Source organism: Nyctibius grandis, chromosome 6 (genome assembly GCF_013368605.1).
Source record: "Nyctibius grandis isolate bNycGra1 chromosome 6, bNycGra1.pri, whole genome shotgun sequence".
In the NCBI taxonomy this organism is placed as follows: Eukaryota; Metazoa; Chordata; class Aves; order Nyctibiiformes; family Nyctibiidae; genus Nyctibius; species Nyctibius grandis.
This window is the reverse complement of record NC_090663.1, coordinates 58,468,677-58,496,173: the sequence shown is the minus strand read 5'-3', so window position 1 is coordinate 58,496,173 and position 27,497 is coordinate 58,468,677. Positions and strand designations below refer to the sequence as shown.

The 27,497-nt window shown below is 37.9% G+C and overlaps 1 protein-coding gene across 6 annotated transcripts in view; it reads right to left on the bottom strand.

Moving 5' to 3' along the window:
* RAP1GDS1 (Rap1 GTPase-GDP dissociation stimulator 1) overlaps window positions 1-27,497 on the bottom strand; it is a 112,286-nt gene that overhangs the window by 23,153 nt on the left and 61,636 nt on the right. For 2 of the 6 annotated variants that reach the window (XM_068402847.1, XM_068402848.1), the window contains exons 3-5: window positions 23,027-23,149; window positions 18,233-18,358; window positions 3,420-3,566 (exon numbers count right to left, since the gene is read on the bottom strand). In XM_068402847.1, the coding sequence (XP_068258948.1) occupies window positions 3,420-3,566; window positions 18,233-18,358; window positions 23,027-23,149 (396 nt within the window). Of the gene's footprint in view, window positions 1-3,419; window positions 3,567-18,232; window positions 18,359-22,965; window positions 23,150-26,521; window positions 26,584-27,497 lie in introns of those variants that run through there. The other 4 variants (XM_068402849.1, XM_068402851.1, XM_068402852.1 and 1 more) reach the window with 4 other exon arrangements.

Below are 27,497 nucleotides of genomic sequence, written 5' to 3'. Positions count from 1 at the left end.
GCCAAAGCCAAGTTTGTTCTGTTAACGTAGCAACTAATAAAATAAGATACTAAGGAAGAATTGAGAGACAGCAGGCAAAAATAACTGCTGAACACAAGCAGATGGCACAAGAACCTTGTAAAGGGAATCTTGGTTTTAAAGCTTAGACAAGTGTTACAAATGGAGTACAATTGCAAGCTGAGTGTCCAGAATTGGGACGAGATACAAGAATGCTCCATTAATTTGCTCTGTTTAGGAAAAGAAAATATTACTTGTAGCTGCTCTTTAGTTGCCATTTTTGTAAAACTTGTGTGATAAATCTCTATGCTAATTAAAAACTTGAAGTACTCAAGAATGAGTCTCATGTTAAAAAAATAAGGTAGTTGATAGCTATTAAAAATAAAGTAGTAGCTATCAGAAAAAGAGAGCAATGAGTTGACTGGGAATGTTGAACTGTTTAGAATCAAATAGAACAATTTATATACTCTTTGCTCATAAAATACTGTGGATTAGAAAATATTAGGGTGTTCACAGAGAATTAGATGCAGCTAAGAACCAAACGTGCTGTAATCATCCGTATCCGGATAGCTAGTGCAACTTAAAGAGTGCGAGTCATTAAAAACGGTAAAGAAATCTTCAAAGTCCCCACCTGTAATTTTGTAATACAGCATGCTAAGCAGAAAAAGATGACAGAAACGAGAAAAGAGAAGGTAGAAGTGCTATTTCAAAGACTGAAACATTTCCTTCTTACATTTCTAATATTTTTCCTTTTATTTTTGTCCAATTTGTTTCCATAACTAGAGACAAAGCAATCTGGGACTCTAGGCTGCAATCCCATACTCCTCATCCTTCAGCAAAACCAATGCAGTGTTTATCTTCTTTGTAAGTGACACGGGATCAAGCCTTTGCAAGTAAATCCTGAAAATTGTATCCGCTAGTCTGTAAGCACAATTAACTGTCAGGGCGATCTGAGTTTTCATGTTTAACGGGTCAGCAAAGAACGAACTGCATTTACTCAGACTGTTATCCACCAGATGCTGTAATGTGTGGAACTAAGTTATTGTCTTGGGCTCATATTTGACATTGACTGTTGTCCTGAAAATTTATGATGGTCCACAGGTGATATTTTTAGAGCAGTTCACAACTATGGTCCAATTGTACTTGTGGCTCTTAAAACAAAACTGGCAAGACAGGTCAACCACCCATCTCTCCATTCACATGCTGCAGGTATGGTCACTGAGTTTTCTTCTAAAAATTTAATCCTCCAACTCCTTTTTTTTTTTTTTTTTAAATATTGTTTTGGTAGATTATTTGGGGTTTCATTCAGTGGTTGCCCTGGTTGGTGAGCAAATTCACAATGGAACTACAGGACACAAGTCTTACACAGCATACCCATGGGTGCTGGGCGAAACAGGAGCTGGGTCCCTACCAAAAGGTCCTTTCTCATGGAGACCACCAACTATGTGGGGTAAGGTCAGGGTTTGGTAAGCCCCCAGCATTCCTCCCTGATGTGGTGGTAGGACAGGGTGGTGGTGTGCACCCAGATCCAGGAGCTGGGAATACTCCTGCATTTCTCACTTCTGACATTGCTTCAGTGGCTCCTGTGAATACTGCGTCAGTTCGTTAGTTCATGCGAGATGAAAGATGTCATTTAGCAGAGTAGAGAGCAGCTAGTGAATCCTCCTAGTTGTCACTGCACTACACAACTGCTTTACTGATTGCATCAGAATAAGCTATCTTACTAGATGGAATGAGTCATTTATTCAATGTTCATAACAGTTACACTTCAGAAGCTGCTTGTTTGGGAGATTTATCTCATAATTAGTTTTCCTAGGGAAGATCTGGGAAGCTTGGTCACTGAAGCAAAACTGATGCAGTATCTGTACACAGCACTTTTGGACTCGTCCGTCTTCAGCTATCAAATATACTGGATGCTCATTAGTCTTAATTAATCCAGAGGATTCTGGTAGCTTAGAGGTGAGAATATGTATTTGCTCCAACTATTTTAATAAATAAAGAAAATATGGAGTTAACATTATGAAATGGAATAAAATGTGACACTCATGCAGACATCAAGCAAAACAGTTCCTGACAACTATATTAAATAAAGGAACTAGAAAGTTGCTATTTAGAGAAGAAGGAAGAAGTACTGTAAACAACTACTCTTAGATAATACTAGGAAAAGAGGAGAAAAAAAAGAATGTAAGAACAAGAGAAAGAGATGAGACACAACAGTGATATTTGGAGGTGGATAAGTAACATTAAGAGCTGAGAGCTCCAGAGAGATGGCACAGAAAACACACAAGGAGACTATGCTAGATGAGATGATAAAGCAGGTTAAAAATTTATACAGTAAAGGAAAAAAAAAAAGTTAAGCCTATAGACCATCCTGGAAAGTAGAAGAGTTTCGGGGACATAGGTTTGGAAAGTGAGTTATAGCAAGTGATAACTTCAAGGAAATGGTGAGCGGCTAACAAAGAAGCTATTGCTTCCTAAGATAAAACACTACAATTCAGGAAATGGGCAGGATTGAAGAAACAATGTGATTAGCTACCTACATGTGCAATCTGTGCCATTACAAGTCAGGAGAACAGCCTCTATTTAGCTTTCCTCATTTATCCCAATTTTCTTAGAGATTCAAATTTTGAAAAACTTGGAAATGTATGAATGCTGAAAAATATGTTTTGGCATATTACCAAGCTTGTGTGCAGAAGCAAACTAGGTACTAAAATAGCGGTACGTTTGTACAACTAGTGTAGAACACTATTTTCTTACACTCAGTGGTCAAGGATTTCTCATTTAAGATACTATCTTGTGTTTTTGTCCCAGCCCCTAAACATCTCCATTTAATCGGATAAAGAAGATAAACTTGTAATTTGTAGACACAGAACAGTGTTGGACATAAACATAAATTATTCCCCATTTATCTTAGAAGAAAGTAATGTGGTTTTATATATATTTCACAAGGAGAAAAATGATTAAGGAAAACTGTTTGGCATACATACCCCCAAATCATCAACAAGACAACACTGCATACCTGCAACAAATTAGTCTTATGGTGTTGTTTGATACTAATAAAAAAGAGAGGACTTAATGTAGCCTTCTAGTGTACTTCTATAAATCTGTTTTTTTCTTAAGGTGTATGATACATCTCAATGTATTGCTTTTAGACAAAGAAGTAAATTCCAAATGTTGGTTTTAAAAGTTTATACGATATGCTATATGGAATTGCATCAGGAAGATATCTAGTATTTTTGGGAACATAATTTTACTGAAACAGAAAATTGTATATGTGAATTGAGGTACTTGATCTTTTCAGAATAACTTAGCATTAGTATCCACAATGTAAACCTACAGTTGACTTAAACTTTTATCTTTTTTCTTTTTTTGATGGGGTTGTTCTCCTGGTAGACATAAAGCAAATTTTCGGTGTTGTTTACCATTCTCATTGCTATAGTTCATCAGCATGCCACAAAAGACAGTCAAGAGCTTCTCACTGGCTGGATCTGTTTTACTGCACAGTGACTTTATATGGTCTACTACAATATGTGCACCACCTGCATGGTCAACTGCGTTCCTGCCCTCATCTGTAAAACAAAGAGTTACATTAAAAAAAAATGAAACCAAAACCCACCGTAGAGTCCCGAACATAACAGTCATCATACAAAATGAAGTTTTTAAACAGAGTGAAGTAATTCCTCCAGTGTTGTTAAATTCATCTAGAGAGATGCTTGAGGGCCAGCTTTTAGTGCAACAGAGCTAGGAAAGTGAAAACACCTACAACAAAAGGGATTAACCACCTGGCACTAATACCTTTGTAAGGAAGTTCAGTGTTTGAGGCAGAGCCCCTGGAGCTGATAAATAATATTCTGAAGATACATTGGGTTTTGCCACAGGAAGGTTCTGAGCACTTTACAAAGCCTAGTCCATACACCCTTGTGGACCAGGTAAATTACTCCTGCAGTTATGCAGATCAAGAAATTGACATACAGAAAATAAATTGCTTAGGTTAGTTAAAAACAAAATGGGGAATAAAATGGACAAAGCAGACAGAGGTACTAGTTCCCAGTCACAAACTCTCTGCCACTCAGCATGTTCTTTGTACTTCTATAGCTGAAATTTAATACCACTATCATTCTTTTTGTATGGCTAAAAGAAAAATTTGCTCTGCATCTATAATAGACTACAATGTACTGCAGTTTTGTAAATAACACACGATAATCTTTGTGTGGAACTCCTTCTGTATAATAAATCAGAATTGATGTATCAGTGTAGGAATAAAGGAAAAATTTGCCTTCTATTACAGTAACCGACAATACTGCTTCCTTTCCCAGCAGGCAATCAGCAACAAGCAACAGTCAATAACCTAAATTCCAGGGCTTCCAAAAGGAGACATTTCCAGGTAAGTTACAGTTGGAATCAACTGGAGAATCTGGATGAAAACACAACCTTGGGAGGAAAATCACTAAAGGAAAAGTTTTGCAAAATAAGAAAAAAAAAAACAACCCACCAACCCTCTCCTCAACTTCTTAATGGCCCCAAAGCAAATCTCCTCTTTCCCTTGTTGTTCACTACCCTGTCATCACTCCTCTTTCTCCACATCATATGTGGAGGTCAAGCTATCAAGTTTTCCTCATTCTGCAATGTATTCAGTATGAAAACCAAGGTTTTCCACATTTATAATATGATCTTCCACTATAAAGTGTTCCAGAGCTCTGCAAAAAGAAATTTCTAAATCTTTCAATTCTTATTAATGCCATTTATGAGGCATATATACCACTTATATATGATATATACCAAAAAAGATTATAAGTATTGTATATACACCTACACTATGTATATTCATAAATATAAAAATACATATATATATGAGGGGTACATATAGGGACTTAAGATAATCTGCTGAGTGGAGCTGAAGGAGGAAGGGTAATTCTTGGTGGATCCTAACTATTAAATTTATTACCAAAGTAATAAGTGTTTTGCAGAATAACTGAGATACATGCAACATCACTGCCATGACTGTCTCCACCTTGGACATGATCGGGACATCAGGGGACTGTGTTTCACTGCAGGTATGTATATTCCATTTTGAAAAAGGAGAAACTGGAATCTGTTTACAGCCAAACAAATTCAAGATAAGATTCTGTGTCAAAGAAGGACTATAAAAAAGGAGAAATTTAAAACGAAATCTCTCCCATCCTTGATGCAATGACAAATGTAGGAATAATGCTGAAATGAAAGGAAGTTCTACACCAAAATAAAGTGAGACAATATAGTCAGGTGTTCAGATTCAGTGCTTATGTTTACCAAATCAGCAGAGAAAAAAAACCAAACTTGGCTGGAATATTCCAGCATTCTGTTTTATGTATCCTCTTCTCCTATTTTTTATTACAGAAGTTATGCAAATACATGATTTTGTATTTGACTCACTTGTTTTGTGAGTCAAAACAAGTGTGCAAAATGAAACTGAATCACTGATTCTGGATCAGACAGACTGAATGTAATCCTCAAATGACTATAATGCAACAAACGAAAACCATAATAAAATTAAGCTTGAGATAAGAATCAAGTGTCAAGCTTCTTCCCGTGTCTTGATATGGAACTGCTTATAAAATATGTAAGCAAAGAATAATATAAAGGTAGAGTTGGGTGAGGGTTTGGAAGCAAGGGTTAAAAAAACAAAAACCAGTTACAAGCCAAGTTCCTTACCTGGACGGAATTTGGCACAACTCCACTGAAAATAATTCTGTGATAATATCTTACAACAAATGAAAATATAACTCTTATATCCTTTTACTTCCATTCTCTCTGGTTTGTCAAAGAAGTTATATATCAAAATCAGCTGTATCTTTAAGTTTCTCACTTCAAATACATGACAAAATTCTTACCACACCATATTTTTGTTAGGTAGACAGCTAATCAGCTTCTGCTGTACGGACAGCAAAAGTAAGGCAGAAAGATTCCGAAACAAATTTCACTCCAAGAAATCTCTCCCTGTCTTTATAGTAATACTCAAAAAGTTGGGTAAAATGAACTTCAGGACCCCTCCCAAGTAGATGGCATGTTATAAGTGCCAGACTTTGACGTGACTACATAGGCTGGTAGATTCAGAGAAGAGATGCCTTAATCGAGTTTGTTGCTCTACCGCTTTCCCATGCCAGAGCTCACCCTGTGTAGCTGCTTCTCTGCCCTAGGCAGCTGGGTGAAGAACAGACCTGGGCTAGTGCTATAATTAGGGATCTCCTGGTGCTGCCTTCTTATGCCCAAGTTAACTTGAGTTAACTCAGCTCATTAGTGCAGGGCCACAAAGAATCCTGTACCAGATGTAGGAGGAAAATTCTGAAGGTCCTGCCTACCCACTCCAAGCTCAGGCTATGACACCCCATTGCATTCCCAAGCAAAAAGTGTATTTCTGACTCAGAATGCTCCATGTACTTATTATCGACTCGCTTCTCCCTGCTCTGTCGCTAAGAAACAGATTTTGCACACAAGAATACTCACCGAACTCCAAATCATTTACAGTCAAAACAAGACCACAGCATGTTGCTGTGTCTTGTTCTCAATCCAGCTATTACCTTGCAGTTCATCAGCTCTATGAACTCCCACACTTAGTGTGCTTCCAGCCTCCCAAAAGCTGTGTTGAAATTTTTTCCTGTGACCTTTTTAAATAAACATTTGCTATTCCTAAGGGATCAGTGATTGAACAGTTTAATGAGAGCATTCACATTTCTGCTTAAAAATGCTTCACTACAGCTCACAAAGGGCAATGATATTGTATAGCTTTTTTTTAAGTACACGTAATACTGTTTAAAGATGCCAGAATGACAACTCAAGAGACCAAAGGGATTTTTTCCCTACAAAATGTACAGTAAGATTTATTACAGAATGAGTTATTACTTCCACAATGTTCTTTAGCCCAATGCAATGCAACCATCTCTAAGAATTAGTACAGTCTCTTTTTCTATCCTGAGTTGCTCACAGGAGTTTTATGCAAAACTGGGTTTTAATATGGATTATCAAATTACTGTGACTGCTCACATTCCCCCTATGAAAAGTCTTGTCAAATTTCCCCATGGCTCAGCCATACCTGCTCCGATGGATGCCCTAGTCAAAGACCAAAATTTTTTAGTGCATGATTGGTAGGTCTTCAAAATGTAGCCCTTAGAGTAGTTTCAATTTGCTTTTCCCAAGATGTGTTTGCATAATTTTCCCTTGAGTTTTCTTCCCCAGTTTACTAAACCCTAAAACAAACTGCTAAGTTGTAAAAGCTTAACAAGAAAAAAGAATTAAAGCAACAGCTTAAAATATGCAAACAATGTAAAGCGTAAGCTATATACAGCCAATGAGTTATTTCTAAAACACATGCACCAATACTTTGATTTTTGTCACCACTGTAAGATTATTATTTCTGGAAATATAGTTACATCAGGCAAAGGGCTGTGCCATAGCATAGGCAGATATCAGAAAACAGTTTTGCAAGTAGCTCACCTAGTGCTCTTTAATCTAAACCTTAAATTAGCTTTGTTGTTTTCACACTGGGCCCTTTTCTTAATATAAATTCTAAGATCTGCCAATCCAATCAGACACTTCTAAAAACTCACGTTTTACCTGATTTTTGATTAAGTTTAAAAATATTTTGGTCTGGTTCCTCCATTATTCTAAACTCTTCTCTTTGTCATCTCTAATATTTAAACTATAGTTTAGAAGTCATTTGTACTTCAGAAATTATCCTGATCCTGCAAAGATGCACACTGTTATTTAAGTGTGTATATGGTGAGTAAACCCACAGGCTGGTAAAAATTAGGTAGGTGTTTACAATTCTGGTGATGATGGCATCACAGCTAGTTAAATAATGACTAAGTAAAACCATAGAAAATTATGTTCAGTATAGTGATGTACTGAATGGTTGTTTGAAAGCTTGTCCATTTTTTTCTCACAAAAAAAGTAAGGTATGACACTTCGTATTACCTTTGCCTATCATATCTTTACATCATGATGGCCACAGTGCCACTGCTTTCCAAATAGTTCTTTGCTAAGTCATTGTTACTGTATCTTCTTTCTGAAATGTGAATTTTGTGTTTCACAATACAATTTCATATATAATGATATTTCTCAGTAGAGGCCCTATAATGGTTTGCAGACTCAAAAAATGCATAAAATAGATCTAACCTTTAAAAAGCACCAGAAATCACAAGTTACCATGTTGTTATGATGTTTATTATATATGTAGGCTTCAAAAATATACCCATTTATCTGATAATCAGCTAGAAAACTATTTGACAGCATTTCTTAAAAACGATCCTTTGTGCTTCAAATTCAAGATTTGTACTTTGAAATGTTCTGGTTTTGTCTTGCAACTGGAAACCTGAATTCTCCTTTCTCCAATTCATGCTCTACAAAAGTTTATTGGTGTAAATAGTTGGTATAAATGATGCAACTCAGTGAGGGAAAGGGTGATTTGTATGATCAAGGCCCCTGATTTGCATAAACCAAGCTGCCAAGACAGCAGCTTTGGTGACATGTTATAAATACAGTATTTATTTTAAAATTCTTTTAGTCTGCAATTGGGTGTAATGATCAAATCATTTAAATTACATACTGTCATTTTACTTGAAGTGCTTCATCTTTATTGTATTTGGCTCCAATCCTGCATTCTTTTTGCCCAAAATACTGCTTAGGTTAGACCACTGCTTTATGGATAATATTTTTTTGTTATTATTATTTTTTTAAAGATGAACTAATTTACAGTAGCCCAAGGTATTGAGGGTGGGGGGGAAGAGCTCTTTCTACATGTTCTATCTTTATTTTCCTCTGTTTTTTAATTAGGTCCTCTATGGTTTTTGTACTGAAGCATTCATCTGCTCCTGCTGCGTATTCTTTCACCTGAAGTCATAATCTTCTGTGATACCAAACTGGCTGCTTCAGAAGAGATTATGATGTGACATACAGAAAATTACGACCATGCCTGGGGAAAAAGCAGCAGGAGTAGAACTCCAAAGGAAGAAAGGTCCTGCTTACGTGTTTCTTCTCTCTCTTTTCATTAAGAAAATACAACGAAAATATTCAAAAAACGCTGTTGGGGCAAACCTGTAGCTAATGTAAACTACGTTATCTATGCAGACATTAGGGAAAACATTGCCACTTACATAAACTGGGAGTTTATGATTTTTTTTCCCTATCTGAACACTGTAATGCAATGCTGTCATTCAATTTTAATACTTGACCCTACTTTTTATCTTGAATTTGTTAGCGTATGCTTTTAAATCACTGGATTCTGGATCCTGTCAATTCTTTGACTGCAAGACTACAGACTACAACCATGTTACAGAACACAGAGCAGCATCGCATTAATTTTATTTTTTCAAGGAAAGTAAGCTTCATGTAACTATATTGCAGTTACTGTTTGCTGCTTTTTCCATGTTTTCTGTGCACTTGTCTACATGGGAGAGGACACAGCAATACTGTATTTTGAGATTCATGGTTTATTAATTTGAAAGGTTTTTTGGGGGGATTGCTCTGTCTATCTTGTACTGAAATTTCCTTTCCCTTTATTTAATTCCTTCAGGAATTATAAGACTCTGATTACCAGAAGTACAGTTTTGGTTTATTTGCTTATTGATTAAAATTAATCAACATAGCCTTAAAATGTTTACTTTATGAAGAAAAAATAATCTTGAATTAGTCATGCTTGCTTCAGAGATAAACAGAACAGTCTTGTAATCAGTTCATCTTAAATTGCTGGCAACTATCCTTACCCCAAACTCCAGCTACATTGAGGGTATTGTCTCAGAAGCTATTCTTTTAGAAATTATTGCTAAAATAGTAAACATGTAAACAGTAAACTAGAAATGCTAACAGAATGCTGCCTGTTAGTATAGTGCCTTCAAGGACAAATATGTAGCATTGATCTTTTTGGATTAAACTGTTGCTAGCATATTTGCTGGCTAATGACAACTGATGCAGCGGCGTACTAGCCCACTTATTGAACTGGTTTATTCTAACAAATACAATTTTAAAATCATGGGGTATTTTTGGTAGACTCCTTATAATATGTTCAAGCTGTGGACCATAGGATGTCAACACCAACAAGCCCTAATCTTTCTCATGGGTATCATGGGATCTCTTTTGTCTACAGAGTCAGGAGTTTGGCAGAACATTTGAAGGGACAAGTAAATGTGCCAGTATCACAATCTCCCTAATGTTATGCTGGGGCAGCAGTCAAATGCAAGACAGGTTCAACTCCACAATTTAATTCCAAAAAAATTGCTTATTTTTCATATTCCTCTGATGTCAGATACATATAAGAAAAATCATGTGTTTCTCATTTCAGACAAAAGAACTGTGATGAGTTTACTGTTTAAGACTTTCTAGTACTTCACTTCCAGTCAAATTCTATTACTGGACCTGAGATTTCCATATAACAGCAGAAATATTTTTATCAGCAACAAGACATAAAATACTACTAGTCTTAGTCTTGGCAGGTGACTTGTTCTGGATTCCAAGGGGATTTTAGTTTTAAAAAGCGTAGTAATTTCCACTACACTTTAATTTGAAAATAAAGAAGCCAAGCAGTACGAAAAAGTTCTACTAGGTATATAAAAGTCAGGTAAAGGCCCTCAAAGTTGAATGTAGCACTTCCCTCTGCCTTCCTTTACATGTGCAATACGGTTACAGCAGAGTCTTCAGTTGATTTTATAACTTTATGCAACTCCTTAGTAATTCCATTACAGTCAAACAAATTACGTTTATGAGAGCATAAGTCAGAACTGAAGCCAGCCTGTGCTTATTATTTCATACAGTATGAAATAAATCATGGAATCCAGTTATACAGTAAAACATCAGGCAGTTTTTCTACACTGGTAAACAGGCATTTAGAGCATCTCTTGCTATTAACAGAATAAACCCGCACACAGCAGTTAATCTAGAATTTTTACTCACAGGCCTTGAGTGCAATGTTGTCTCTCGGCTTCAAACTCTCCAAGAACAAGGGTGTGAACTGAGCACGGCATGGTCGCAGTCTGGTGCAGAACAGGAGTGTTCTGCTGGGTGCTGCTGAAAGGAGCTTGGCAAGAGGCTTAGCCTGATACTGTGTGAGAGTGGTACTGCTAGCTGAAGGAGCTTGGAGGAGCTGTGGGTCTCCACCAAAGCAGCCAGAGGAGCAGTCTCAGAAAGTGTGTAACCCATGGGGATTCGGAGTAGGCTGGGAAAAGCCCAAGAAGCAAAAAGCAAAACCAAACCAAAAAAAACCCGCCATAAAGTACATTTGCAGATCCTGCTAGACCCTGGGAAGAAAGAAAATTATTCAGAGAAGTGAGAAAGTAACATGTGGCCCTGGGATCTAGGAAAAGCTGTGGTGAGTCTTGGGTTTGGGGTCAGTGCCCCAAATCATGAACCTAGGGGGAGTGAGAGGACCTGGCCTTCTAAAGCAGCTCCACGCAGCCGTGGGCTGTTGCTTGTTAGGGTGCAGCCTGCATGGTGGAGCTGACCTGTAGAAGATTCTTGTATCTGAAGGGTTGTAGGATACAGTCTGAGACAGACCAACAAAGTGTTTTGTTTTAGGAAATCTTTTACCTCCTTAGCAGAAGGCAATCCACTGATTTGACCAGAGGGCAACTAGCAATGCACTACAACTGCAGAAGAGCCTGCAATCAAGAGGCCAGGTGGTGCCAAGATGTGGTTGATAAACTGGACACTGTCTCAGGTAAGTGAGTCTTTTTCAGGGAAGTGTGAGTGCTGGTGTAGATAGGGTATTCAAGGCATCCACCTTGACTCCTCAGGCCATTCTACTGGCTGGACAACTAACCACACAGCAGTCTCAGGATCCAGGAGGCTCAAAGACTAACTTTGTTCATACACACTGACACCTCATGTGAACAGGAATATAGCTTTGTTATTGCTAATGCTAACCATCTTGCTATCATCTGTAGTTTTATCTAACTCTTTCCTCACCATCTTTTATCAAATACTTAGGCTGCAATTTCCCCTGGTGGGCACTGTCTCTTGATTATACTAGTGTACAAACAGTACTATAAAACCCTCTAAATAAACAGAGTCCTGGTCCCCTGGCTGAGACATTCAAGAGCTTCACTGCATTACGGCATAGATTTTACTAATATAGTTCTTTGCCAATAATGTCCAATTTCTGTTTGAGAGTTGCACAGTATTGCTTAGATATGAACGCAACAAATGTAACTGAATTTAGGTGGTTTGCACATTGTACATTAACTCTATGCTGTTATTGCACCGTATGAAATGCTGTATAAAACCAGATGCCTGTGTAGCCATCATGTAAACAACTAAAAGTCTTGGCCCGTGCAATATATGCATGGTGTACACACTGTTGCGAAAATCTACAGAAGTGGATCTGAGAGTACAGCAAAATCATATTCTACATTATTACTTAAGAAGCTATGATTAAAATACAAAGTTAAAAGAAGAACAACGGCTGCAAGCTTAACAAAAAAAATTCATAAACATCTCTTCTCAATTATACACAAGCAATGCTTAGCAAGATGCTAACAGATTCTTTCTTCTCTTTTCCACGGTAATTCAGTTGATGTTTTTCTACCATTGCTGATTTAGTGTGACATTTGATGTTTCTAGTCACATAATGCCTACTTTTCTAAATAAAGTAGAATAAGCTAGACACTTTGGCCATGTCTAGACACTCAACTAACAACAAGCTTTGTTTTCTGAGGGGCCTGAAAGCAACAACATGTGACTATGCAGTTATCTATAAATATGAACAATTTCAAATATCTTAAAAGGCAAAGTGAAAAAAAGATATGAAAAGAGAGGTTCCATCTCTTTTTTTTTTTTTTTTTCTTTAAATTTCCTTGTTGCCTGTGGCTTCCGTTTTGACTGCAGATTAAGCAGGTGTCTCTGAGCCTGTTGGAATATGAGCAATACACAAACTTTACAGACTGTGAATAAAATGCTGGAGGGGGAGAAAGTAAGGAAGCAGAAAAAATCTGCTTTGTGTGTTAGATTTTATTTTCTTTGTACTTGTATTGAAAGAATTCTGATCTACTTATTCTGCTTATTCAACTAATCTTCCTGGAAAAAACAGGAAGAGGAAAAATATTTGCACTGCAGAAAATAAGCAGGACCTATCATACCTATACTCTTTAAAACAAACAGAAAATCAGGTCTCATACCTTCATCTTAAAGAAGGGAAAAGTTACAAATCTATGGCAATTTGGTTTTGGTTCTTTTCTTATTATTTTTTTTCCCCATGTGGGCTTCTGTTAAGTTTTGGCTTAAATCATGAGAATTTTACCACTTCTTTCAGTAAAGTAAATATTTAGAATGTAAATTTTAGAAGAGTAATAGCCTAAGAATGAGAATTCATGTTTTTCATATCACCTCTTGAATAGCTCTTTCTGATGCTCTAGGAGGACTTCCTCATCATTCTGATTCCATTTAGGCCAGCTATAAAATATGTAAATTAGAATAATATTGTTTAACAGCTTCCTAAGAACATTCATGATTAATTGCTGATAAGTACTAAATATTACTGTGAAAGTATGTGTTGGCATGCATATGGTATGCTTAGTTTCTAGCTTATGCAATACTTGTGCTGCAGAGGCTTGGAAAAAATACTGCATTATCAAGGAATTCTAACTTAAAAATGCTATAGTTTTCTGAGACTGACATGCCTTGGAGAGAACAGATCTAAAGGTAAAACACTATTGCTGTACAATTGAAAACTAGAATTTTAATTCTCTGTAAGCTGTTTTAAACAATCAGTTTTCAAGCAACAAGTTAAAGCCTCTGGTCTCAATTTTTTGATATTGCTTGAGAAACAGCTTAGTAGGTGGCATTTGCATTTGGTAGGATCTAGTACAATGAAAAGTGAAAGATTGTGGTAAGATGCTGCCTGGCTGCATGAATCAGGGTGACCTTCAGAAAAATGATTAGCCAGTAGTGTGCCATTATCAACACCAGTTGTGTTCCAGGATTCTGCTGGTTTTCCATATGGCACTGAAAAAAGTTATGCCATTTTTTGAGGAAAACTGAATTTGGCTTCTTTCCAGTATGTTTAATTCTTAAGTGTCTGGTTTTCTGCTTTAGATCCTGAAATTAACCTCAACTCCTGAGACGAGATATATGTAACTGTACAATTGAGTAGTTTCTTATTTTTGTATGTAGCCTTTCTTAGCAGATCTCTGCAAGAGGTCTGTACATCCTTATAGGATGGGCAGCTGAGTACACAGAATTTATAGCACTTGTAAGATCTTTTTAACAAGAAGTGGTATAATGTTCATGGTCTGGTGTTAAGGCTGGGATCAAAAGAGATCTGGGCCTATGTGAAAGGCCACATCACTGAAATTCAGTGAAGAGTCTTGCCATCAGTACAAGTAAGACTGGGCAGATAACAAAGAAATGTACAGCTTGGGAAATGAGAAAAGGATCCAGTAAATTTCCTGCAAAAAAAGGTAGACAAGCAGCTGACAGAGAAGAGCCTTTATAGAATGAGTTGACATTTTTAGTGTCTTTCCAATTCTATAGCTGTTTATATCATGAAGTATGGTTGGTGAGAACATGTGCCCAGGCTGGTGGTTTCATGAAGAAACAAGGCTGTGGATGGGTGCAAAGAGCAATAGCTTTGAGATTCCCCAAGGAGCTCTCTAAGCACTACCATTAATACGAATATTATGGAAGGGCAGAATGGGAAATTTTTAATTTCCCTTACAAGATATATGGAGAGCTTATTTCCCTTTGATAGCTTCCAGAATATGTGGATGCTCTAAACAGCAAGAAGGAAGGAAGAAGAATAATAAGAATTTAGCTTTGATTTTAAGTGAAAAAACATAACTGGCTGTTAAAAGGAATGAGTGGGCTAGGAGCTTTGGATCTCGTAATATAGTTCAGACAAAATTCTGTCCCTGAGTGAGGCTGAGGAATCTGTTGTCTAGGGATACGGAAGTACACGCAGCTGTACTTGCTACAGGCTGTACATACAGTGGGGAAGAAAGTGGAGAGAGAGGAGGAGAGATCACGTCTCCATTTATTTACTTGCTTTGCGCTTTCTGCTTTGACGAAAATTGGAGGGCCGAGGTGCATGTGGCATTTACTAGATAAAGCATGTAGAACAATTACAGGCTGTACAGGAACACGCAATAATGTATCTGTTCTTACATTGTAGGATAGTACTGAACAGTCTGCATACTGTGATTAGTTAAATTCATTGCTTCTGACTTAAAATCTTTTTGGCTGCCTCAGTTGTTTCTTTCATGTCTGCATACAAGAGGAAGGCTGGGAGACCAGAAGCCTCATCAGTACTAAGAAAGCTTCCTTCTACTCTGCTTTGCAATTATATTTGCCTGTATTTTTGATGTTCAGAGACTCACATAAAGCAGATCTCTTCACAAATTAAAAACTTTAAAAAGGATGCTCTCAAGGCTGCTTGGGATAAACTTGATCTATTTTTTCCTCTTTAACTGTTTACAAAATGCATTTAATTCTCTCTATTTTTTTCCATGCTCAAAGAGGTGATTCAGTATTATTTTAGGGGGCTAACACTGACAGGCACCCAGACAATAACATTGTGCATATGTACCTCAAACTTAATAGAGAAGAAAATCTGTCAGTAAGTCAACAGGTTTTCATTTCATGTTTTCTGTGAGGAGATGAATCTCTTCAGGAAGGTGTCTGGCCAGCAAGTGTGTAATTCCCCTTTTGCTTTGTGGAAGGTACTAAACCTCTTCCAGCACTGGAACTTAGCCATGAATTACCTTTCCACAGCAGCTGTGTTCCAGGAGTAGCCCCTCCTGAACTTACATCGAAATGGTCTTGTCTTCATGCAGCAATTCTGGGATCTGTGAACTCTCAGAAATCACTGCCATTTTCATTTAATCAAGAAAAAATTTCAGGTAATCCTTCTCCTCTGCAATGCCACTTTTAAGGGGCCTTCCCTGTAGGAAAAGCCATTTGTCCCACAACTTTCATCCTGCACCATGCAGACTTCTCTCAAAAATAGAGACCCAATTAACTCCTTTTAGCACAAACTGTCACTAAACAAAGTGATGCATGCTTGCTGGGACGAAATACAGGATAACTTGGGCTTTCAATAAATAGAAATGTTGCTATGAGCCATTCGATATGGGCTTGATTTCATAATTTCAGCCTAACATTGATTTAGGACGTAAAGACCTTCCTCATTACTCATTATATCTATATGGTCAGTAGAAGTGAAAAAATGCTCGTATATACGGTAAAATATAATTACTGATGTATTTCAAGTTCCTAAATGAGTCCCAATTATCAGAAGGGTAACAGCTGCTTTTGTCTCAATTGAAAAGAAAAAGACTATCAATACATAACAAATTTTTTTTGTTAGAACTATTGGCCTCCACACCTTGTCTTTGTTATACTTTAAAGTTCTTTGTTAGGGAAAAATAATAGTCATAAATGAAAATGTATTAAATTATATAGTAATAAGCCCATTGAAAGTATTTGTCCTAAATAAGAATTTAGGATAGGGTACATAATTACATAATCATTACACATTAAGATAACATGCAAAATAAAGTCAGATAGGGTGGATGTGATAAATAAGCACCGTAAATAGCCTCTTCCACTCAAATCCAAGATGCTAATCTTGATTATTTGTGACATTTTATTACACTTTATTCATTAATCTTATTCAAATACACAGGGAAGGTAGTAACTGTCCTCCCACAGCAGCACAGCAACACACGGTATACAGAACACATCACTGCCTACTGTAGATTTTATCAGTGCCAGCTTCGCTGCACAGAAGGGCAACACAAGGCGTGTAATACAGCTTTTCTGTACTGGATAAATCCTGCACCGTAAAAGCCAGCAGTAGTCCACAATATCTGATAATACAAAAACATTTTTGTATGTCCTTACTGTATTTCATGAAAAAATGTGGGTTAAACAACAATGACATGAATATTTACGTAGATTTTACTTATATGAAATAAACCAGTGCCACCCGGGAGTGAGCTTTTTATCGCGTATGACCCTGAAATAAAATATAGTAAATAAGTTATGTTGTAGGAAGCTCAACAGCTTCTACTCGAAGTTTCCACGGGGAAGCAGCTGTTCAGTTGATTGGTCACCTTAAAGAAAATCCTAAATGAAAGAATTATACATTAACATCCTCAAGCAGCAGTTGTCTGTAAATGGAAATGCCAGCATGGAAAATCTGGTTAACTTCCCTGAGGTCAAAGGCAAGGTAATTTAAAACAGCATAAAATGTAAATTTCCAGCCTAGGATTAAAAAAAGCAGCAAGGAGAAAGGCTACTAATAATTCAGTTTTTTCAACAGACAGTATTCAGAACAGCAGAACTTTTAGTAAATGCAACACATAGTACAAAGAAAATTGCTTGCCATATGAAATAAGGCACTAAATCTCAAGATAACAAAATGCTTTTACAATTTCATCTCACTTCCCATCTGCAGACATCCATAGGCTTCTAATTCCTTCATGCGCATAGAAAGATGTTCCTGGTGTCTCTGCTTCTGTACCATATTTATCATGCACTGGCTTTTATCAAAATATTTAAAGTAATGGATAGTGAGGCTGCATTTTCAAAACACTGCAACCACTGGTTTGGTTTTGCAAATGACATATCCATGCATGTAATCAGTGCATGGAGTCACAACTGCATTTCAAAACTCAGTTACTTGGCAGTGCAAAACTTATTGTGCCCACAAAAAGCTAAAAAACCTTACCAACCTCCCCCCCACTCCCCCTCCAACCCCTGACTACCAAAAATACCAATTTGTAATCTTGGAGCAATTGATTGGCCACAGAAGAATTCTGAGAACTGGCAACATAGCTCAGGCATCATTTCAGCCACATACGTAGCTCTGCACAGCTTTGAGATTGGTAGAATATGAATATTTTCTTCTGACTGTCTATACCCTTCTGAGACATTCTGTTTGAGGAAAAAATTAACTATTCAGGCCTTTGTGTATGTAGCACCTGCTCTTTGAAAGCCTAGCTCATTATGTTTAAAAAAAACGAATCCACGATCACAAATCTTTTCTATTCTTATATCCAGTTGTATCACAATATTGAAACAGTTTTTTAATCTTTCTGTCACAAAAGCATAGTGCAAGTGTGACATTCAATTGTCCCATACAACCAGAAGAGTAGTGTAGTAAATAAAAACCAAGAGGAAAACGACCCCCCCAATACACAATGTACAGAACACCGAAACATGTCCCTCCCTCCTACAAGAGCATCTACAAAATATGGCATATTTCAACACTCACGGCTGTCATAGCATATATTGCCCAGGGCACGTCCTGTTTGAAGCAATACTTCCTGGTCTTTGCAGTTTAACAGCTGCACCAAAGGAGGGATCAACGCAGCATCCACACATGGGTTCCGCATAAATTCTGCAAATAATGCAAAGCCTGTTAAAGCAAGCTGGCTATTTTGAGTTTCATCCATTCTAGTTACACTGGCATTGCAAATGGGCCTTTTGTGAGAATAAACATATGCATAGACAAACAATGTAAGTTCTCATGCGAGTTTCTAGAGAATAAGCCCAAGTCAGGATTTGGGCTTATGTTCTTTCCATTATTCATTAATTTAAAAGGAATTAAGAGTATTTAGTTGACTTCCATGGAAACTAACTTAACATAGCTCAGACTAAGCATGTTTTTAGCATCATAAAGAAGTGCTGAAAAGAACAGTGAATTCGCAACCTGTATCTCCACCCTAACAAATTCAACATACATTAAAATTACTAAATAACACACAAGATGACTTAAAACTAGTATTCATACTCCAAAATGAGCAGCATTTTTTACTCTCTATTCCCTTAATTAGAACTCCTGGAAAGCTTTTGACTTAAAAAAATAAAAACAAGGAATTAAAGCTAAGTAACAGGCTCTTTATTTGGGAAGTAAGGAAAGGAAAAGAAAGAATGAGAAATACAGGAGAGGTTACATAAGCCCAAAGGCCAGTACCTTTCCACAGTTGAACTGATGCCCACCATGGGAGGAAAGCTAGAGGACCCATCCACTGGGAAGGTCTCTGCCTTTCTGTCCTTCCTCCCTGCTATGTACACCAGTCACAGAGAACCAAAGTATTATTTCACATCCGTGAAAGTCACAGATAGAGAATTATTCTGGTGTCAGAGAGATAAAGGAGTGGTCTCCAGAAGGAGCTATGGTTAGGCAGGAACTGTACTGCACATTTTACAGGAGAAGTTTACAGAAGCAAACACCTGATACACCAATAGTGTCACTTAATAGTTTACTACAGAGCACACTTTAGCGATGCAGCATTGTAATAGGCAAAAGGTCAATATGTTTTTGATTTTTTTGTGAATTGCAAATTATGTCTTTTCCTAACCCTACACGCTGTTGGATCTTCCAAAACCAGTTTACCTTTGTGTTACTTAGTCATTTATGAGACAGAATGAACCAGGGTGTACAATCCCCACAAAAAAAAAAAAGATGAGAAAGCTTTTCTGATTCTGGATCAACAGAATCCCTCACACTAATAACTCAAAGATTTCATACAACGCTTGAAGTACAAATACATCTTCTTAAATACTTCCTTTGTTGCACCTATTACAACGTTCTTTGATGTTTCTGTATCTACAAAATCTTTTATCTTTTGTCGTTAATCTTGCAGTGTTATTTAGCTAAAGAAAAAATTGTCATAGAGGTAAGCAATCCTCACGTGATTATAAACTTTGACATATCAACAAGTGGATGAAGTAGAATCAGCAATATCTATACACTTGCACAGGTCCAACAGAATATAGTAGTGGAATTGATCCACCTTCCTAAGATATTGTAACATTTTTAAATTGTAGACAGATGCTATACTGTGATAAATGGTGATGGTATCCATTGTAATGAACAGAACAAATATCAGATACATCTGTTCTTTAAAACTGGTCTTGCCATGTCCTTGTAACTTTTTATCTATTTCTTTATCACCCACTTACATCTTCATCTCAATGTTTATTTACTAAATGTATTATGTTCTTCCCTCTGCCTTCTCTGTCCCCTCAGCCTCTTCCTCTTAATTGCCTATAAAAACTCTTCTCTGTTCCTCAGCTTCTCTCTGCATCACTTTCTTTTACACCCACTAATTTACCATAGTTTCTACATCATCAAAGTCAGATTTTTTTTTTTTCCCTCCTAGCCAGTGACAGGAAATGGAACCTGTTCTCTCCTAAAAGATTGTGAAGTCTCAGTCTGTTCTGCTATATGTTTACGTTCTTGCTCATGCAGTGAAAAGGAGTAAGAAACCCTTCCTTCACCCTCCCTCCATTTGGAGTGAGCAGAAGCTTTCAGTCTCCCATTCAGCAACAAAATATTTAGGCAATATGCTGAGCAAACTTGTATTTATCAAAGTCATGTAAGCGCAAGAAGTAAAAGAAATGGTGCCATATATAGCAAAATACATCTGTGAGCAACAAAAATGTGGTAACTGCAACTATATTTGCAGGTGATACTACACAGAAGTAATAGAAGAAAGAGAAGGTAAACAAGAACAGAGTCGTTTGGAAGGTTTCTACTAACCTGGTGGGGAAATGAAGCAGATCCTTTGAAGGGAACAGTGAAGAATTGCTTAAGAAGTTAGGAGGAGAACCACTGAGGACAGTGTATCATAAAGCAAGGAGGACAAGATTTCAAAAGAGAAATGTAATTGTGTTGTAGTATTACATATTCTGAACATGATGTTCTCATTCCTACACCTGGCAAAGAAGAGGAGACTAAAGACCTCAGAAGAGGGTTTAAAAGGTCCACAGTGGGGAGAGAAACTCCACGTAGCAAGTGCATCTGAGCCTTCAGTATGCTCACAGTTGAAAGGGAAATGGCTGTAGATGGAGAGAAAAGAGTGACTAAAGGGAATTTTGTGTGTTTGGATATTTAAAATGGGAGAGACTAACATGAGCTCATGTTGGGAAAAGGAAGAGTCATGTGAGCTGGAGAAGTGAAACAGAGCAAGGGCACAAAGAGGTGAAAAGGAAGAGTTGAAACATGACAAAACTACTGAGGCAAGTAGAGGGATTTGATGTGAACCAGATGTGTGTATAGGACCAGATGAGGGGAATGGGAAAGGAAAACAAGAAGTGGGGAAGAAAAAGATGCTCTTTTATCAGCAGAGGCCAGGTTCAGAGTCAGAGGCACTACTCCCAGCTCTACCAGTGCCGCATGGCATGACCATAGGGAAATCACTTCAGTTGCTTGGGTTTAATGCCTACTATCTGTAGGATGCTGATAACACAAATTTCTCAAAGTGCCCTGAAGCTTATTGAAAAAAGGTGCAATATAAGCATGAAACACTTGTATCCTTATTTAAGAGGACAAACAAAACAACAGAATTCAAATGAGGTGTTCCCTGCTACCCTGCTTAAGCAACTATTTTGACAGTTAGAATCCAAAGAGAATCACCCAGCTCATCTCAGTCTTGAAAGCACTGGGCACCTTAAATAATTCCTGAATACCTTCACTTTAACCTTGGCTGCCGGAGGTCCCAGTTATACCTGCTAACTCCTCTAACAAAAAGGCAAAAGCTATTTTGTGTGATGAACCAGGTAAAATGCCAGCTCTTCTGAAGAGTGTACTCATAACAGCAATTTAAAAGCTGGCAGGGAAAAGGATATATTAGAAACTATTCAGAGGTTTCATGTATTTATTCAGATTTGAAAGACATGGGTTAAAATGCTCTGTAAGAGAATCTTGCAGGAAACAATGCACAGTAATCAGTTAGGCTATTGTGAACATTGTTTTTATTCTTAACTTTCCCCCTTCTGAGGTAGGAGCTAAAAGGACTAACTGTGAGGACACACAGTTGACTGCAATATTCTAAGTATACTTATTATGAATTTATTAAGTACAGGAAACGTATGTGATACAGTTGCAGGAATCTATAATTCTGAAACATTTCTAAGTTTAAATTTCTGTTTACATTTTTATTGGCTGTTTATCTAAATAATTTTAAAACTTAAAAACTAATAAAGTATATCTTCTTTTGTTAATGTTGTTTCTGAATATCCATATATAGCATTGTCTCAAAATCAGTGAATTGGTGGAGGAGGTCACACAGGGGCTGTTAGTAAGAAGCTGTAATATTGTGATTCCAAAGAAAAGGGCATGTGGAAGCAGTCAGCAATAATGTAGCCACCTCTTTGAAGAGGCATCAGCATGAGAGTTTACAGAGGGAGAGAGATGCAGGCTGAGAGGCCTGCACACAGACAGCAGTTAAGAGGCATCCTACTTTTCTCTGCCTGGCCTCTCGGAAAGGAAAGTGCAAAAGGCAATCTTTGCCTCTTTGGCTGGGACAGCAGCAAGTCAAGGAGTGAGAAAAGTCAGCCACAAACCTCCTCTACCCTCATCACAGGGTCTGCCAGTAGCACCTGCCTGCAGATATGAGGCCATTTTTTTTGAGGTCAAGGTATGCAGGGTATTTGGTGAGCTTTAAGATAATTCTTTCTAACGAAAAAAAATTCAAATAGTTTTAGATTATCTCCTACATTATATGACGGTATACTACGGAAATGGACCCCTGATTCTCATTTGGGATCTTGGGCTCTTACTCACACATATAAGGCTCATGAGGTAGAAGTAACTGGTTTTGGTGTAGTATCAAAGGCCTCATAATGGTAATAATGTTATCACAAATCTCAGACCAAAGAAACAATCTACTATCCCTTAACTGCCTGTATAGATACTACTTTTGTAACTACATGCACTATGTGTAACTGGATGCATAAATGATGCACATCTTTTTTTTTCTATATTAATTTCATAAAGCCAGTGGCATCCTACTTCTGCCCAATAAATTATACTATTTTCTTAAAAACTAAATAGCATGAAAGTAGTGACTAAAAAAATTCCAGCAGCCAAATGCTGTTTTGATTGTATTAAAAAGTAGAGAAACAAAATTTGACAAAGCAAAAACAAAAAGAGTGAATGGGAGGGATATGAAAGATGTCTAATCTACAAAATGAAAACATAAATGAAGTAAAACATACTGACAAGTGAGGTGAAAAACTGAAGATGTTCCAGCAGAAAAGTTCTTGTAGAAAACCTCACCATTTCTGGCTACTTCTGCTATGATGTTAGCTACTTTTGCTGTGCAGGAAGATTGTGGCGTCAGCAGACTTGCGAACACCTGAAGAACTCCACTTTTCTGGATTTTTTCACTTGTCTCCGTATCTGAAAAACACATCACAAAAAAATGACTTGTGCATCAGCTTGCTTTGGGGAAGAAAAGAAAGAAAAGATAAAGGAAGTTAAGTCTTCTCAAAGGTAATTATTAAAGTACTTATTTTCTCACATAAGAAGCCAACTGCTATTTCAGTGATCATATTTATTTTATATGATATGCTCATAGAATACTTTGCCATTCCTAATCAATTGATCTTTATAAGGTGACTCTGTGTCATATAAGTAAATACAGACACGTACTCAACACATACATAGGGAAACTACTAGAGAGACTGGTAGAAAGACTGAAGGTCGTGGCGTGATATGCAGCATCCTAAAATACTATGTAAAAGTCAAGGAACGGTACTCTGAAGTGATGAATTATTGGAAATGTTCACGGAATGATGGGCGGAAGTCCTTACAGCTGAGGGCAGAGCTTAATGCAGCATAGGAGTCAGAAACTGAAGAAGAGGGAGAGCTACGCAGATCCTGGTCAAGACTCCTCTTACACTCAGCTTGAATATCTTCTATGTTACTCTGCTAAGCTACTCTACTGAGACTCCAGTATAGTCTCAGTAGAAGGGAAAGGGAAAAATAACACTGAGTTTCTTGTTGTAGAGATCAATGATTTGGGACAAGACTTTTCCTCTTTCTGCCTGTAGTAGAGAGGAATTGTGCAGCTGCTCCATAACACGGTCCCACCTGTAACAAACTGAAAATTAACATTGATTCAACTGCGATTAAAGATAAGGTACTAGATGCTACATGATATTTTGCTAATGCTTTCGAATAACGGCTATTTGAGACAAATATTAGTGTGGCGTACAATACGATTAGATGGCAGCTATTACTTTAGAAAGCATGGCTCCTTAAGCCATTCATAATGGAAGTTACTTGCATTCTCCAAAGATGGCTATGAGATGCTCTAGTTGATGACTTTTGAAATTAAAACAAATCCATCTGAACGCAAGTTTGTTGTTTGACAGCCCTGTCTCACAGGGGCATTTTTAAGCACTACAACATGCACAAACCCCCTCACATCACTTAAAATAAAAGCTTTACAGTAAGCGCAAGTCAAAATTAAAAAAAAATGCTAGAGCTTGCCAGTAACAGTGAGAAACAGATGTAGACACTTCAGATTTGAAGAGAGGCCTCTGAGCACCACTTTCTGCAGTTTCTTAAAAGCACCCTTACTCTGGTGTAAGAACTATCAAGACAGTCAGGCTGGGCAGCAATAGTAGTAATCAATGGATTTTGGTTTAATATAGTATCTTTCAAATCTGGGAGAAAAGAGAGGGATATATAGCAAAGGAGGAGCCTTAAACTAATCCAATAGTTTTTTCAAGACCATGTTCTCTGTCTTTCCCATAAACAAGTAAATGTATATTTGGTCTAGTCTTCTAGAGCACCAGTTTGCAACAACTCTATAGCTGTGCTGCAATTGTATATGACATGTCACTGGGCTCACCAGCTCCTCTCTCCTCCTCCTCTTCCTCCCTTTCCCCATTCTCAGGGCCACAATTGCTTTTTGACTTGTGGCAGCTCCAGGACAACCCCTGCTGCCTCTGAGCGCAGGAGAGATCCACTTGAGCTCACCCGAAACAGAAGCCAGCACAAGCCTGGCAGAGATGACTCGTGGGTTTTGTGGCTCACATACAGCATGTACATGCTTCACTGGCTGGGAGCCAGTGATGTCTACGTGACAGAAAATGGATTAAATGGAGAGAACTTCAAGTCTGGATTGCAGTTATGCCTCTATTTCTGTATTCAGTTACATCTTGGGATGTTGGTCTTTGGCTAGGACTACTCATCTACGATATGTCAGTGATGACATCTGATTACAAACAGATTAGGTATAAAATGAAGATTGATTAATTTCAACATATCATGCATAATATAAGGGCTAATTATTATTATTCTGTTTGCAATCTAGTTAACTGCAATTTTTGAAATGCACTGAGAAACCCTTTCAGAAGATATAATGTAAAGGAGCTTATGGATTATTAGGAAGCTTTTATAAGTTCTGACATATAGCATATACTTAGTAGATACATTCTCCCATGGATATATACAGATGAAAGAAAAGTTGAATTCAGAAAAAAACATGTTAGGACTAAAGACTTGTCCAGACAGCTGTCTATTAAAGAAGAGATCCTCCTTCTCCGTGAGCTGGTTTGGGCTGGGATAGAGTTAATTTTCTTCATTGTAGTTGGCATGGGGCCATGTTTCATATTTGTGCTCTAAACAGTGTTGATAACACAGGCATGTTTTTGTTACTGCTGAGCAGTGCTTACACAGAGTCAAGGCCTTTCCTGCTTCTCACACGACCCCACCAGAGAGTAGGCTGGGGGTGCACAAGAAGCTGGGAGGGGACACAGCTGGGATAGCTGACCCCAGCTGACCAAAGGGATATTCCAGACCATATGGCGTCATGCTCAGCATATAAACTAGGGGAAGGGTGGCTGGGGGGCCGCTGATCAGGGACTGGATGGGCATCAATTGGTTGGTGGTGAGCAATTCTTTTCATTTGCATCACTTGTCTTTCTTGGGTTTTATTTCTCTGTCTTTGTTATTTTCCTTTTCATTACAATTTATTAATTATTATTATCATATTTTATTTTGTCTCAATTATTAAACTGTTCTTATCTCAACCCATGAGTTTTCTCACTTTTACTCTTCCCCCCATCCTGCTGGAGGGGTAGTGAGCAAGCGGCTGTGTGGTGCTCAGTTGCTGGCGGGGGTTAAACCGCAACAGTCCTTTTTGGTGCCCAATGTGGGGCTCAAAGGATTTGAGACAACGACAGATTGACCAGAGCACATTAGAAGGGATTTATATCTGTTAACAATTGTGGGTCACGATAGTGATTCATCTGTTCTTGACATTAGTTTACCTGATCTGCACCATGCTCTTTTTTTTTTTGCTGTACATGTTAAAGATTGGTTTGGCTTTTGCAGTCTGCTGTGCTCTGTAGTGATTAGTGATGTTTTGCCTGGGAGACTTGTTATTAAAACACTGACCTTGAGCTTAATCTGGTATTTGGGCTCTGTACTGAAGACATTACTGTTCTTCAGGTACCATCCCATGGAGACAATTAACAATTATACTTCTTCCTCTGAGAGATTTTTTTGTGGAGGAAATACAGAGTGGCACCTTCACTACCTTCTTCCGTGAAGTTTCCTCCCTCATTACAATAACTTCTCAGTATCTTGAACATCCTTGGGTAGTTAAAATACTTCTATTGGTATTTCTTAGGAACATTGCTTCAGTTTTGTCTAAGGTTAACAAGCAATTTAGGAATATGACTCAGGCTCCGTGAGAATATGATCATGCGTGGCACAGCATGTGGGAGAATATGGGCAGGTATTTAGGGAACTTCTCACCTCCAGTGATCTGAAACTTCACTCCTGAACAACTGCAGGATCCTAATGAAGTGACAGAATATCTGAAAAAAAAAAAAGCCATTGCTGTTCCAAAGAGGCACAATTTACCTCACTGTGCTAGGCCCTGACCAGCATCTACCAAACACTGCTTGATTATTATGCTGCACCCTCAGGGAGAAGAGAGGGAAAACAAACCAACAGACACTATGGCTAAACCAGACACTACATCAGTTGTCCATATAACTAAAAAGAAACAATGGAAGCAGAAGTCAGCTCATTTAGTAAGGGATGAAGCAGCTTCTCCTATGAGTGAGCAGGAGAAAGAATCAGAAGAGACAACCTGTTCTGCAGCAGCACAGTCACAAGAAGAGGAGGAGGAAGAGACTGAAATAATAAATGAGACAGAAACCACCTGATCCCTATCCTTAAGTGAGCTGCAAGACATGCAAAAATATTTTATCTGTCAACCAGGTGAGCTAATTCTCAGCTGGTTACTCCAATGCTGGGATACTGGGGCTAGTAGTCAGGATTTAGAGGGTAAGGAAGCCCAGCAGCTAGGATCCCTTGCTAAGGATAAGGCCATTGACAAAAGGATTGAAAAAAAAGGCAGGAGTCCTCAGTCTTTGTCAGCGACTCCTGTCAAGTGTGATGGACAGGTAACCCTTCAAGGAAGAACTTGCAAGTTCCCAAAGCAAATGGACCAACATTGAGGGAGGTATCCAGTATCTGAGGGAATTAGCTGTGTTGGAGGTGATCTATAACAATTTGGATAACATGCAGTCATCCAGAAACCCGGATGAAATCCGGTGCACATGGTCCCTGTGGCAAAAGTTTGTATGAAATGCACCAACATCACACACTTACACCCTGGCGATAATGAGCTGGACAGACATGGAGGCACCAACTATAGATGAACTGGCCAGACAGCTCCGAGAATATGAAGATAACCTTGCTTCCTCCATGTGGGCCTGTGTCT